The sequence below is a fragment of the Papio anubis genome, chromosome 11 (assembly GCF_008728515.1).
Source record: "Papio anubis isolate 15944 chromosome 11, Panubis1.0, whole genome shotgun sequence".
Classification (NCBI taxonomy): Eukaryota; Metazoa; Chordata; class Mammalia; order Primates; family Cercopithecidae; genus Papio; species Papio anubis.
Genome location: NC_044986.1, coordinates 56,239,441 through 56,254,710, shown reverse-complemented (window position 1 = coordinate 56,254,710; position 15,270 = coordinate 56,239,441). Strand labels below are relative to the sequence as shown.

Here is a 15,270-nt window from a genome sequence, read left to right as displayed (position 1 = left end):
TGTGCTTACTTCATTTGTGTGTTTCTTGCTCCATTGCCAGAAGAAATGCTGGTATTACTATATCCATTCTTCCTAGTGGCAGGTCTACCTCATGACTGCTTCGGTGTTTGTGATATCCATGAGTCCCATGAATATTATGGGAAGGCACCAGAACTGGTCCCTTTGAAATTGATAAGCATATATACACACACCCCACATATCCTACTGTAGGTACTTAAATATGGGGTGTTAAAAATACAAATGTACTTTTTAGATGTCCCCCATGACAGCTTATGAACATTAAATGTAGATTAGGTTATGAAAAAATATCTGAGATAAACTATATGCTTTTATCCATAATGAAGAGTTACAGACGTGGACATATTTAGTTGCAGGTGATTTTATAATGTGCAGTAGAAAATATTTTCCTAAAATCTCAAAAGGTACCAAGACTTCATATCTCATGGAAAAAGTGTACTCTTCTTTCTAAATGCCCTCATGAAAATATCTTTTAAAGGTTATATATTGTGCATAATATGGCATAGGAATTGTATTACTTCATTGGCTTGTTTGCCATGATATATTGTGCATGATAAAATGTTTTCAGTTGCTTTGCTTGCTTATGGTAACCATGAACCATATTTTCTGTTTTTTTTTCTTCGTGTGTGTATATGTACACATGCATTTTAAAGTCATTTCATATTATGTTTTCTTTTCCCCTCATCAAAAGGAATATACTGCATGGAAAAGATAAATGCAAACATTCCTTTTCTTTGTTTGTTTGTTTGTTTGTTTGTTTTTTTAATTCTGACTCAGAAAACTTCTTGCTCTTATTGGCTTTTTATGGGTGTAAAGCATAACCGAACTGTGCATGGGAGATACAGATTTAAAATCCAGTGGCTTCACAGTTTGCACATCAGTTGCCTGTCACTTAAAAGTTATTTTGGATTCTGCATGAAATAGGCTTGAGTGGTTTTTGAAAAAAGTTTTAGATATTTAATGTATAGCTACATATATTGAAATGGTTCTAAGTAGGTGCAATCTGTATCATGGAAAGGCTAAAGGAGAGAGAGGACATTAGAAATTACTAAAATGAAAGTTGTATGGTTGCACGAAACAAACATGTACCTATACAGGCAAAATAGAACGGCTACTGATATTTCAAAACCAACACATAAGAAAGTCAATAGGAAGTAGGGAACAGTTTTCCATTATGGTTATTTTTCTCATCATTAATTCTTTCCTCGTGTTTTCTATTTTTCATTGTTTGCCTCTTTGGTTGCAATGTGCTTTTTCTTTCATTTCACATTACTCTGTTTTTTTATTTAGTTGTTTTTTTTTTTTTTTTTAACTTTGGATTAGTTATGTCTGTAGAAATTTATTTTTCCTCTTAATTGTTCCTTTTGCCTCTTCCATTCTAAATCATGCAAACAATTGTACTTGCTTTTGTAATATTTCAAAGTTTACTGACCAATTTTTTTCTCTGGTCTCTCTGTTTCTCAACCATTTTTGTTGATTTTTGTGTTTGATTTCATTTTAAAATTTAAGAAACAGTTGAACGGAGTACAGGAGCAACAAGATCCCTCCCCACCACTTACTCATACAAGCCATTCTTTTCTACAAGACCATACCAGTCCTGGACAACAGCTCCGATTACAGTGCCCGGGCCAGCCAAGTCAGGCTTCACTTCTTTATCAAGTTCTTCCTCTAATACGCCATCAGCTTCTCCGTTAAAATCAATATGGTCTGTTTCGACACCTTCTCCAATCAAATCCACATTAGGCGCGTCAACTACATCTTCAGTTAAATCCATTAGTGACGTGGCATCTCCAATTAGATCCTTTCGGACAATTTCTTCGCCGATAAAAACTGTGGTGTCACAATCTCCATACAATATCCAAGTTTCCTCTGGTACCCTGGCTAGAGCTCCCGCAGTCACGGAAGCTACGCCCTTAAAAGGGCTGGCATCCAATTCTACGTTTTCCTCTCGAACCTCTCCAGTGACTACAGCAGGGTCTCTTTTGGAGAGGTCATCGATTACTATGACACCCCCTGCCTCCCCCAAATCAAACATTAATATGTATTCCTCAAGTTTGCCATTTAAGTCAATTATTACATCAGCAGCACCGCTAATATCTTCACCTTTGAAGTCAGTGGTGTCTCCAGTTAAATCAGCAGTTGATGTCATTTCATCAGCCAAAGTTACAATGGCATCTTCTCTCTCATCACCTGTGAAGCAGATGCCTGGACATGCAGAGGTAGCATTAGTCAACGGATCTATTTCCCCTCTAAAATATCCATCATCTTCAACTTTAATTAATGGATGCAAAGCCACTGCCACGTTACAGGAAAAAATTTCTTCAGCTACAAACTCTGTGAGCTCTGTGGTCAGTGCAGCCACTGACACAGTTGAGAAAGTGTTTTCTACCACGACTGCAATGCCATTTTCCCCACTCAGGTCCTATGTTTCTGCAGCACCATCAGCTTTTCAGTCTCTAAGAACTCCTTCCGCAAGTGCACTCTATACATCCCTTGGGTCGTCAATATCTGCAACTACCTCATCTGTAACTTCATCAATTATAACAGTGCCAGTATACTCTGTAGTCAATGTTTTGTCAGAACCAGCATTAAAGAAACTTCCAGACTCTAATTCATTTACAAAATCAGCAGCAGCCTTGCTGTCACCCATTAAAACATTGACTACGGAGACACGTCCTCAGCCTCACTTCAATCGAACTTCATCTCCAGTTAAGTCCTCTTTGTTCCTTGCACCCTCTGCCCTTAAGTTGTCTACACCATCTTCTTTATCTTCCAGTCAGGAGATACTAAAAGACGTGGCTGAAATGAAAGAGGACCTAATGCGGATGACCGCAATACTACAGACAGATGTGCCTGAGGAGAAGCCATTCCAACCTGAACTCCCAAAAGAAGGGAGAATTGATGATGAAGAACCTTTCAAAATTGTAGAGAAAGTAAAGGAAGACTTAGTGAAAGTCAGTGAAATCCTTAAAAAGGATGTGTGTGTAGATAATAAAGGATCACCCAAATCACCAAAGAGTGACAAAGGACACTCTCCCGAAGATGACTGGATAGAATTTAGTTCGGAAGAAATCCGGGAAGCCAGACAACAAGCTGCTGCGAGCCATTCTCCATCTCTGCCAGAGAGAGTGCAAGTAAAAGCAAAGGCCGCCTCCGAAAAGGATTATAACTTGACCAAAGTTATTGATTACCTAACAAACGATATTGGGAATAGTTCACTGACAAACTTAAAATACAAGTTTGAAGACGCAAAGAAGGATGGTGAGGAGAGACAGAAAAGAGTTTTAAAACCAGCAATTGCTTTGCAGGAACACAAACTCAAAATGCCTCCAGCCTCCATGAGGCCTTCCACCTCTGAGAAAGAATTGTGTAAAATGGCTGATTCCTTTTTTGGAACAGATACTATCTTAGAGTCTCCTGATGACTTTTCTCAACATGACCAAGATAAAAGTCCCTTGTCTGACAGTGGCTTTGAAACAAGAAGTGAAAAGACACCTTCAGCCCCACAAAGCGCTGAAAGCACTGGTCCTAAACCACTTTTTCATGAAGTTCCCATCCCTCCTGTCATTACAGAAACAAGAACTGAAGTTGTTCATGTTATCAGGAGCTATGAGCCCTCAGCTGGGGATGTTCCCCAGACCCAACCAGAGGAGCCTGTGTCACCTAAACCTTCACCTACTTTTATGGAATTGGAACCAACGCCCACCACCTCTAGTATTAAAGAAAAAGTTAAAGCATTTCAAATGAAAGCCAGTAGCGAAGAAGATGACCACAATCGGGTTTTAAGCAAAGGCATGCGTGTTAAAGAAGAAACTCACATAACCACAACCACCAGAATGGTTTATCATTCTCCACCAGGCGGTGAAGGTGCATCTGAAAGAATTGAAGAAACCATGTCAGTCCATGACATCATGAAGGCCTTTCAGTCCGGGCGGGATCCTTCCAAAGAACTGGCAGGTCTGTTTGAACATAAGTCGGCAGTGTCTCCAGATGTTCACAAGTCTGCTGCTGAAACCTCAGCCCAGCATGCAGAGAAGGACAACCAAATGAAACCCAAACTGGAGCGTATAATAGAAGTCCACATCGAAAAAGGTAACCAAGCTGAGCCCACTGAAGTCATTATTAGAGAAACCAAAAAGCATCCAGAAAAAGAAATGTATGTGTATCAGAAAGACTTATCCCGGGGAGATATTAACCTAAAAGATTTTCTGCCAGAAAAACACGATGCTTTTCCTTGTTCAGAGGAACAGGGTCAGCAAGAAGAAGAAGAACTTACTGCTGAAGAGTCATTGCCTTCTTATCTGGAGTCTTCCAGAGTAAACACTCCTGTGTCCCAAGAAGAAGATAGCCGCCCTAGTTCTGCTCAACTCATATCTGATGACTCTTATAAAACATTGAAGCTTTTGAGTCAACACTCAATAGAATACCATGACGATGAGTTGTCAGAACTAAGAGGGGAGTCTTACAGGTTTGCTGAGAAAATGCTTCTGTCAGAAAAGCTAGATGTATCTCATTCTGATACCGAGGAATCGGTTACAGACCATGCAGGACCCCCTAGCTCAGAGTTACAGGGGTCTGATAAGCGGTCCAGAGAAAAAGTAGCCACTGCCCCCAAAAAAGAAATTCTCTCCAAAATCTATAAAGATGTTTCTGAAAATGGTGTAGGTAAAGTGTCTAAAGATGAGCATTTTGATAAAGTGACAGTGTTGCACTATTCTGGCAATGTTAGTAGTCCAAAACATGCCATGTGGATGCGCTTTACTGAGGACAGATTAGACAGAGGTAGAGAGAAGTTGATTTATGAAGATAGGGTGGACAGGACTGTGAAGGAGGCTGAAGAAAAACTGACTGAAGTGTCACAGTTTTTTCGTGACAAAACTGAAAAGCTCAATGATGAACTGCAGTCCCCAGAGAAAAAGGCACGCCCTAAAAATGGCAAAGAATATTCTTCTCAAAGCCCTACCAGTAGCAGCCCTGAGAAAGTGCTGCTGACAGAACTGCTGGCATCCAGTGATGAATGGGTTAAGACAAGACAGCACGGCCCTGATGGACAAGGCTTCCCCAAGGCCGAGGAGAAGGCACCCAGTCTCCCCAGCAGCCCAGAGAAGACGGTTCTCTCCCAACAGACTGAGGACAGCAAGTCCACAGTGGAAGCCAAAGGAAGTATTTCACAGAGCAAAGCACTGGATGGGCCCCAGTCTGGATTCCAGCTCAAACAATCTAAACTCAGTTCCATTAGATTAAAATTTGAACAAGGCACACATGCAAAAAGTAAGGACATGTCTCAAGAAGACAGAAAGTCAGATGGCCAGTCCAGAATCCCAGTTAAAAAAATACAGGAGAGCAAGCTACCCGTCTACCAAGTTTTTGCTAGAGAAAAACAGCAGAAGGCCATAGACCTCCCAGATGAAAGTGTATCTGTGCAAAAAGATTTTATGGTATTAAAAGCCAAAGATGAGCATGCCCAAAGCAACGAAATTGTTGTAAATGATTCTGGCTCTGATAATGTGAAAAAACAGAGAACTGAAATGTCAAGTAAAGCAGTGCCTGACTCTTTTTCTGAGCAGCAGGCTAAAGACTTGGCATGTCATATAACCTCAGATTTAGCAACTAGGGGACCATGGGACAAAAAGGTCTTTAGAACCTGGGAGAGTTCGGGAGCCACTAACAATAAGTCTCAGAAAGAAAAACTTTCGCATGTACTTGTTCATGATGTAAGAGAGAATCACATTGGTCACCCTGAGAGTAAAAGTGTTGATCAAAAGAGTGAATTTATGTCTGTGACTGAGAGAGAACACAAATTGTTAACAAATGGCTCTCTCTCAGAAATTAAAGAAATGACTGTAAAATCTCCCTCCAAAAAAGTCTTATATAGGGAATATGTTGTGAAAGAAGGGGACCATCCAGGTGGATTGCTTGATCAGCCTTCCAGGAGGAGCGAGAGCTCAGCAATGTCACACATTCCCGTCAGAGTTGCTGATGAGAGGAGAATGCTGTCTTCTGACATTTCCGATGGTTTTTGTGAACAGTCGGCCTTTCCAAAACATGAACTATCCCCAAAATTGTCCCAGTCAAGCATGAGTAAAGAGACAGTTGAGACACAGCACTTTAATTCTATAGAAGATGAAAAAGTTACCTATTCAGAAATCAGCAAAGTTTCCAAACACCAGAGTTATGTAGGTTTATGCCCACCTCTCGAGGAAACCGAAACCTCCCCCACCAAATCTCCTGATTCTTTAGAGTTTAGCCCAGGAAAGGAATCTCCCTCTAGTGATGTATTCGACCACAGTCCCATTGATGGATTGGAAAAACTCGCACCACTAGCCCAGACAGAGGGAGGGAAAGAGATAAAAACTTTACCCGTTTATGTCAGTTTTGTACAAGTGGGGAAGCAATATGAAAAGGAGATACAACAAGGAAGTGTAAAAAAAATCATAAGTCAGGAATGTAAGACAGTGCAAGAAACCAGGGGCACCTTTTATACAACTAGACAGCAAAAGCAACCTCCTTCTCCCCAAGGTAGTCCAGAAGATGATACTCTAGAGCAAGTATCCTTTCTAGACAGCTCTGGGAAAAGCCCTTTAACCCCAGAAACGCCCAGTTCAGAGGAAGTGAGTTATGAATTTACATCTAAGACACCTGACTCGCTCATAGCTTATATACCAGGCAAACCCAGCCCAATTCCCGAGGTTTCTGAGGAGTCAGAGGAGGAGGAACAGGCCAAGTCAACCTCCCTAAAGCAGACTACAGTGGAGGAAACAGCAGTCGCACGTGAAATGCCTAATGACGTGAGCAAAGACTCTAACCAAAGACCCAAAAATAACAGAGTTGCCTATATTGAATTTCCCCCTCCTCCACCACTGGATGCGGACCAGATTGAGTCAGATAAGAAGCCTCATTTTCTTCCAGAAAAAGAGGTTGACATGATTGAAGTCAATCTGCAAGATGAGCATGACAAGTACCAGCTGGCTGAACCTGTCATTAGAGTGCAGCCACCTTCACCAGTTCCTCCCGGGGCAGACATCAGTGATTCGAGCGATGACGAATCTATTTATCAGCCAGTCCCAGTTAAAAAATATACGTTCAAATTAAAGGAAGTGGATGACGAACAAAAAGAAAAATCCAAAGCTTCTGCTGAAAAGGCTTCCAACCAGAAAGAACTGGAAAGTAACGGATCTGGAAAAGATAATGAATTTGGCCTTGGCCTTGATTCACCTCAGAATGAAACTGCCCAGAATGGGAACAATGACCAGTCCATCACAGAGTGTTCCATTGCCACCACAGCAGAGTTTTCTCATGACACGGATGCCACAGAGATCGACTCTCTGGATGGCTATGACCTGCAAGATGAAGATGATGGCTTGACAGAGAGTGATTCTAAACTCCCAAGTCAAGTCATGGAAATTAAGAAAGACATCTGGAACACAGAGGGCATTCTGAAGCCAGCTGACCGCTCTTTTAGCCAAAGTAAACTCGAAGTTATTGAGGAGGAGGGAAAGGTGGGACCAGATGAAGACAAGCCACCTTATAAAAGTTCTTCATCTGAAAGGACTCCTGATAAGACTGATCAGAAGTCAGGGGCCCAGTTCTTCACACTGGAAGGCAGACATCCTGACAGATCAGTGTTTCCTGATACTTACTTCAGTTACAAAGTAGATGAAGAATTTGCCACTCCTTTTAAAACAGTAGCTACCAAAGGTCTAGATTTTGACCCTTGGTCCAATAACCGAGGGGATGATGAAGTTTTTGACAGTAAATCACGGGAAGATGAAACTAAGCCATTTGGGCTGGCAGTAGAAGACCGCTCTCCAGCAACAACCCCTGATACAACGCCAGCCAGAACGCCAACTGATGAAAGTACCCCAACTAGTGAGCCTAACCCCTTCCCATTTCATGAAGGAAAAATGTTTGAGATGACTCGCAGTGGTGCAATTGACATGAGCAAGAGGGATTTTGTTGAAGAGAGGCTCCAATTTTTCCAGATTGGTGAGCATACTTCTGAAGGGAAGTCAGGGGACCAGGGGGAAGGGGATAAAAGTATGGTCACTGCCACACCACAGCCACAGTCAGGGGACACCACTGTAGAAACCAATCTAGAGAGAAATGTAGAGACACCTACAGTGGAACCTAACCCCAGCATCCCGACCAGCGGAGAGTGTCAGGAAGGCACATCCAGTAGTGGCTCCCTGGAGAAATCAGCAGCAGCCACTAACACCTCTAAAGTTGACCCCAAGTTGCGCACGCCTATAAAAATGGGAATTTCTGCATCCACCATGACCATGAAGAAAGAAGGCCCTGGAGAAATAACAGATAAGATAGAAGCGGTGATGACCAGTTGTCAGGGATTAGAAAATGAAACTCTAACAGTGATTTCAAATACAGCCAATAGCCAGACGGGCGTTAGGCCCCATGAAAAACATGATTTTCAAAAAGATAACTTTAATAACAACAACAATTTGGATTCTTCCACTATACAGACAGATAACATTATAAATAATGTAGTTCTCACAGAACATTCTGCACCCACTTGTACCACAGAGAAAGACAACCCAGTGAAAGTCTCATCAGGAAAAAAGACAGGGGTACTACAAGGACACTGTATAAGAGATAAGCAGAAAGTTCTTGGAGAACAGCAAAAAACAAAGGAATTGATAGGGATTAGGCAAAAATCCAAACTTCCCGTAAAGGCCACTTCACCAAAAGATACCTTCCCACCGAACCATATGCCAAACACTAAAGCGAGTAAAATGAAGCAGGTTAGTCAATCTGAGAAAACCAAAGCCCTTACTACTTCTTCATGTGTAGATGCCAAGTCCAGAATTCCAGTGAAAAACACACACAGGGATAACATAGTTGCAGTTAGAAAAGCATGTGCCACACAAAAGCAAGGGCAGCCAGAGAAAGGCAAGGCCAAACAGCTTCCATCCAAGTTGCCAGTAAAGGTAAGATCCACCTGTGTCACTACCACCACCACCACCACCACTGCCACCACCACCACCACTACCACCACCACCAGCTGCACAGTTAAAGTTAGGAAAAGTCAGCTCAAGGAAGTATGTAAACATTCCATTGAATATTTTAAGGGAATTAGTGGTGAGACCTTAAAGCTTGTGGACCGCCTCTCTGAAGAAGACAAAAAGATGCAGTCCGAGTTGTCCGATGAGGAAGAAAGTACCTCAAGAAACACGTCGTTGTCCGAGACTTCCCGGGGTGGCCAGCCTTCGGTTACAACGAAGTCTGCTAGAGATAAGAAAACAGAGGCAGCACCTTTAAAATCAAAGAGTGAAAAGGCCGGCAGTGAGAAAAGGAGCAGTAGAAGGACTGGTGAGAATGAAGGCAGTCAGGTCTCTCGAGCACTCTGCTCACATCCTGGAGAACGAGCATAGTTTGTAAACACTTTCCAACTCGTAGACCCTAGTGCATGAACTGTTGTGATTGCCTGTGGAGTGACTTAACCGTAGTTTCTCATTATGTCATTGTCATCTGTATGTGCTGTCGTATATACTCTTCTTTCTGCCTTTTGACCAAACTACACGGTAGACAGCTAGGGAAGCATGCTGAAGATATTGGTGTCATTCAAGATGAACAACTTTTTTTTTCTTTTTTAATGTGCTTATGGATATGATTCTGTCAAAGTAAAAGCACAGATGTTGAAATCCCATCATGGTGTTTTCACCAACACGACACTTCTGTAACTGTTGTAAACTAGCTAGCTCGTCAGCATGTTCAATCCCATTACATTGAGCATCCATGTAGTCTGACATTTGGCCTGATGCAGGTGAAAAACAAGTGAGCCATGTGCAAAGAAGTGTTCATGTAGGTGACTAGGACACATTTAAGTGTACAGTGTTAGCATTAGTCTCTCTGTAAAATCTGCATACTGCTAAAAGCAATTTTCCAGTATCGTATCTTTCTTGATGATTATTTTAATTAAGAAATTGTAAATCGTAGGTCCACAGAGTCCATGTGAACGGACAGATATCAGGATGGCAATAGTAGCCGATCACCTGGGACTTAGTTGGACAGGTAAGTGTATACACTGCTGAATGAAACAAATTAGTTTCTTCATTTCTTTGTCTTACTCACAAGCAGTTCAATATATATATTTTAAAAATAGAAACAAGCAACTAGGAAAAAACATCTTTATCACCAATTTTATCTACCCAGAGATAAATACTGATTGTATCTTGTATACTGTGTTTTTCCAAAGCCTTTTCTATGCATATGCGCTAAGAAATAGAAATTTAAATTTATTTTACCTTAAATTTAAGCATTTTCTTCACAATGTCACTTCTGTAGTATAGGATAACCTTTTACTGAATAGCAAATTTATCTTGTAGCACAAAAGAAAACACAGCTAAGGCCTATGACTTAATTAATCAAAATTCTTTCACATGGTTTATGTCCTTAGAGCAGCTTTCTAGGCAACAGTTCAATTAACCCATGCCTAGGTTGCACAAATTTTAGTCCTTCACTGTGAAGTCCTCTTCACAATTTTTATGATATATACACATAAAACTGTATTTACCTGATACTCTTCTTTAAGTAAACTCACTTTTATGCTCAAAAATTTATTTAAAAGAAAAATCTTGTATTACTTTGATAATGGGAAAGGATTATTTGCATTATCTTTGTCAACAAGAAAACAATGACAGTTTAAATTTTGAATTAAAAATTTTTAGTGTGATTTTTAAAATATGATAAGTATGTAAATAAATACATTTAATTCACAAAAGTTGAAGTCTATAAAATTCATGCTTGTAATCCCAGCACTGTGGGAGACCAAGGCAGGCAGATCACTTAAGATCAGGACTAGCCTACCCAACATGGTAAAACACTGTCTCTACTAAAAATACGAAAATTAGCCAGGTGTGGCGGTGCATGCCTGTCATCCTGGCTACTCGGGAGGCTGAGACAGGATAATCACTTGAATCTGGGGGCCAGAGGCTGCAGTGAGCTGAGATCGCACCACTGCACTCCAGACTGGGTAACAGAGCGAGGCTCCATCTCAGTAAAACAAAATAAAATGAAAGATAATGAGATTCCATATCAACTGGACAAATTGGACAATTCTGCATTGTAATTCTGAGCTTAACAGGACCCTTAAAATCCTACCTCACATGAATCAGAAATTTTAAGTTTTATGGGTTAAGTATATTTTTTAATGCATGGCCAAATAATAAATATTCATTATCATCACATCTAAATTCATCTTGCATACCATTAGCAACATACATTCCATATAGTTATCTCTATTTAATTGGAGAATATGAAACTAGATAATAGGAAGCAATTTCATCTAATTGTTTTTTCCTTTGAATGCCCCCAGTCCCCGTCCACCCCCACCACCACTACCCCATATCAAACCCTCCTCTCTTCATCAACCTAGTCTCTGCTCTCAGGTCTACTGCTAATGGCTGGGAGCTGAGTGGAGTTCTGAAAAGATAGGTGGTCTGAGTAATGTTTTGTAGGCAGTTGAGAGTTAATGGTAATTTATTATGTATAAATATTTACTAATATCAAATTTATATTTTGACATTGGACATTGTAATCTGAAAATATACTGGAGCAAATGTTTGTTTTGCATTATTATATGCCTAGAACTGTTATTTTCCTTAAGCAAATACAGTCAGAGTAAATTTTTGGAGATATGGCATAGTAGCCAGACAAAAAGCCATAAACCTAAAATTCCTAGTGTCAGTGTCTTTGCTCTTTATTAAGTCTCTAGACAATGGATACAGTTTTGTCCTGAAGGCTTATTGGGCAGTAGGAGTGTTGTCTCTTAAGACACAGAGATGAAGAACTAAAAATAATTAACTTCTCTAACTAGAATTACTGTATGCTCTATGATAATTATTAAGAATATTAAGCATTTAAGAGAACAAAATTTACATCTGTCCCTCGAAACCACTATTAACATCTTATGTGCTTTTTTTAAAATAAGAACTTTTTATCATGTTATACATACAATGTAATCTGCTTATTTGTAACTGTATCTTTCTACAAAATTCAATATTTTCTGATCTTGGTTTTAATGCATAAAAAATATCCAATAGATGTACCTTATGATGGTGGTTTTCTAACTGTGGTTCACAATGCTTCAATGACACGTGAAATCAGTTCATGCTTTGTTTTTGTTTTTAAATGGAATATTATATAAAAGAAAATGACTATGTATTATGTGTATTAAGGCTAAATTTTGCTCTGTGGAGATCTGATTTTATTTATGTAAACACCATGATATATAATGTATTTCTAACTGTAGGCCATGATCACAACAGTTGTTTGCAAGCCACTGCCTCAAATTAACTCTTATCCTTTTGTTCAACATGCGATTGTTTTCAATGAACATTCATGTATATAAATCATTGTATACAACTCATATATTGTCAGGGTAAATTTCTAAATGTGAATCACTTGGTCAAAAGATAATGGACTTTTTTGGGTCTCTGAATGCATTTTGCAAAATTGCTGGAAGTATTTTGTAAGGGGGATAGAGTCTTGACCAATTCCTTTTCCATGGGATCATTTTTGCCCATTTCTTACTTTTTGTTATCATTTAAGGTAACACACACTTGATAAATTGTTTTAATATAAAAAAAAAACACAGTGGGAACTAAGTCTCCTTCCCTTCTCTGACTCCTAAGTTTCCCTTCCATGGCAGCCACTAATACTGAGATCATATGTATCTTTCCAAAGACACTCTGCAATTTACAAGATTGAATATGAGTATATATGAGTATATACAAGTAGATGGACAGAAAGCTGTCTCCCTTTTATTTTTTTACTCAGTAGCTTCATATCATATAAGATGATCTGGCCTGGAGTCATCATATAACCTCCTGTGTGGAGTTTATGAAACTTGAAGGCATAGAGGGTGGAATATTATGTGAGTAAAAGATATCTTCATGAAGACTGCTTAGCACAAACCCTATCAGCATCTCCTGTGCCATATACATGAATTGTATACCTCTACGTATCTTGTAATTTGCTCAGATTGTAGAGAATTTGGCTGAATTAAAAGAATCATGCAACATCCTCTTTGCAAACTCCAAAAATCTTTTTTATTTTTTTAGATAGCCTCTCGCTCTATTGCCCAGGCTGAGGTGCAGTGGCCCAGTCTCAGCTCACTGCATCCGCCGCCTCCTAGGCTGAAGTGATCCACCTCAGCCTCCTGAGTAGCTGGGACCACAGGCATGCGCCACCACACCTGGCTAATTTTTGTGTTTTTGTTGTGTGTGTGTGGAGATGGGGGTTTTGCCATGTTGCCCAGGCTGGTCTCAAACGCGGGTGCAAGCAATCCACCTGCCTCAGCCTCCCAAAGTGCTGGTATTATAGGTATGGGCCACTGTGCCCAGCCTAAGTCCAAAAATCTTTATAAGATGGTCTTTTAAAAAAAAAATCTGATTATAAGTCATTACCTAAGGAGAGTTAAGTCACAGCCTGTATATGGTCACTACTTTGCTATGAAACCAAGTATATAAAAATTAATGTCTGAGGCTGTACTTGAGCTTGACTATAAAATTCCCTTTTCTTTTTGTGGCAATTAAGAATTACTTTTATGAAACATGTGTGATAAAAGTAGAATATGCAATCTTAGTATCTCTCTTTCTTTTCTACAGAACTGGCAAGGGAACTGAATTTTTCAGTGGATGAAATCAATCAAATACGTGTGGAAAACCCAAATTCTTTAATTTCTCAAAGCTTCATGTTATTAAAAAAATGGGTTACCAGAGACGGAAAAAATGCCACAAGTATGCCGAAATTATATTATTTTAACTTTCAAAACTGCATAAATGTAATATTTTAGATGAGCCAACTGTTAGGTTCATTCAAGTATTATTCTAATTTTCTGTAATCTTTAATATAGAAAAATAAGTGATCATGAGGTAACAGCAAGTCTTTTGACGTTATACTTGTTTAATTGAGTGTTAACAGTCTAAATTTCTATTCCTCAGAAGTTTTTTGGAAAGCAAGTAGCAGGGAATTTTTCGCATTTGACCTATCATTCTCTCTGTGACCATTAAAACTGCAAAAAATAATGTTAGTTGTTAAATCATGGGACACAGTGATCAGAAACACTCCGAAGTTACCACTATGGTTGGAGGCAGATGTGCAGAGAGGGACGACAGGGTCATATTAGGGGAGCAAATAGTTTTACTCAGCTTGGTTGGCTCTACTGTTGTTGGGTTTGGTTTTGTTGGCTGGTGGGATTGGGTGGTAGTCCTATATTTTGGCAAGTGCTAACCCACAACAATGTGGAATACATTATTGCGGGTTTGCCTGTGTCAACTTGACCTCAGAAAGTCATTAAAATGCTAAGTACCAAATACGAGGGTGACCTATTTTGGCATTCTAAGAGGAAAGGAAACTTTAGCTTTATTAGATCCCCTTATAACCAAAACGAATCTAGCTATTTTAAGGCACTGTTCCGGTGGAACACAGCTTTACAAAGTGATTAAGACTCTGACACCTTCCCTGTAGCAGCGAGCATTCTGAGTCCTCTGGATAGGGAGATTGCAGAGATGGAGTAAGAAGGAGTTAAAATGTCAACAGGGCTGCAAAAGCCATGCCTTTGTGTAGATATTGTGCTGACTGAAAGAACATAATTTAATTGAGTTTTCAACCTTTTTTTTCTCCTTTTCAGCTGATGCCTTAACTTCGGTCTTGACAAAAATTAATCGAATAGATATAGTGACACTGCTAGAAGGACCAATATTTGATTATGGAAATATTTCAGGCACCAGAAGTTTTGCAGATGAGAACAATGTTTTCCATGACCCTGTTGATGGTAATTGAATTTAGTGTTCATATTTATTTAATCATTTGATAAAATTGGAAAGTGCAGTCAGACAAGGCAGTCACTTAAAAGCAACTGAACTGTGATTTGCTTGACTTAGTTTCTCATTTTCACAGCATTTTCTCTGCCAGAGTCTGCAAATAAACACTCTGATATCAGAGCAAACTTGGTAAATACCTCTTTATATACAATAGAAATCATGAAGTATGAACACCTAAGGTATCTGAAAGAGTTGGTATTTCTAATATTTCATAAAAGTTAAATATCTTTTGTCACTTTCAATTTTTAACCCCCAAACTAGTTACCTCTTTTATTCATACATAGGTCAAACAAATGATGAGCCATTTTTATCAAAGAAGCAAGGTATTGAGTAAAGTGTAAGCATATAGTATACAAATTGTAAGGTAAAATGGCAATTTACTGTTGTGGCACCAAGTATTTAAATGTGCACT

The 15,270-nt window shown here is 39.5% G+C and overlaps 1 protein-coding gene across 34 annotated transcripts in view; it reads left to right on the top strand.

The window, feature by feature from the left end:
* The window catches only part of ANK3 (ankyrin 3), a 704,392-nt gene that overhangs the window by 653,623 nt on the left and 35,499 nt on the right, over nt 1-15,270 (top strand). For 27 of the 34 annotated variants that reach the window (XM_031652632.1, XM_031652636.1, XM_031652640.1 and 24 more), the window contains 4 exons: nt 1,528-8,004; nt 9,970-10,044; nt 13,641-13,772; nt 14,666-14,809. In XM_031652632.1, the coding sequence (XP_031508492.1) occupies nt 1,528-8,004; nt 9,970-10,044; nt 13,641-13,772; nt 14,666-14,809 (6,828 nt within the window). Of the gene's footprint in view, nt 1-1,527; nt 9,343-9,969; nt 10,045-13,640; nt 13,773-14,665; nt 14,810-15,270 lie in introns of all 34 variants that reach the window. The other 7 variants (XM_017963058.3, XM_017963061.2, XM_031652657.1 and 4 more) reach the window with 3 other exon arrangements.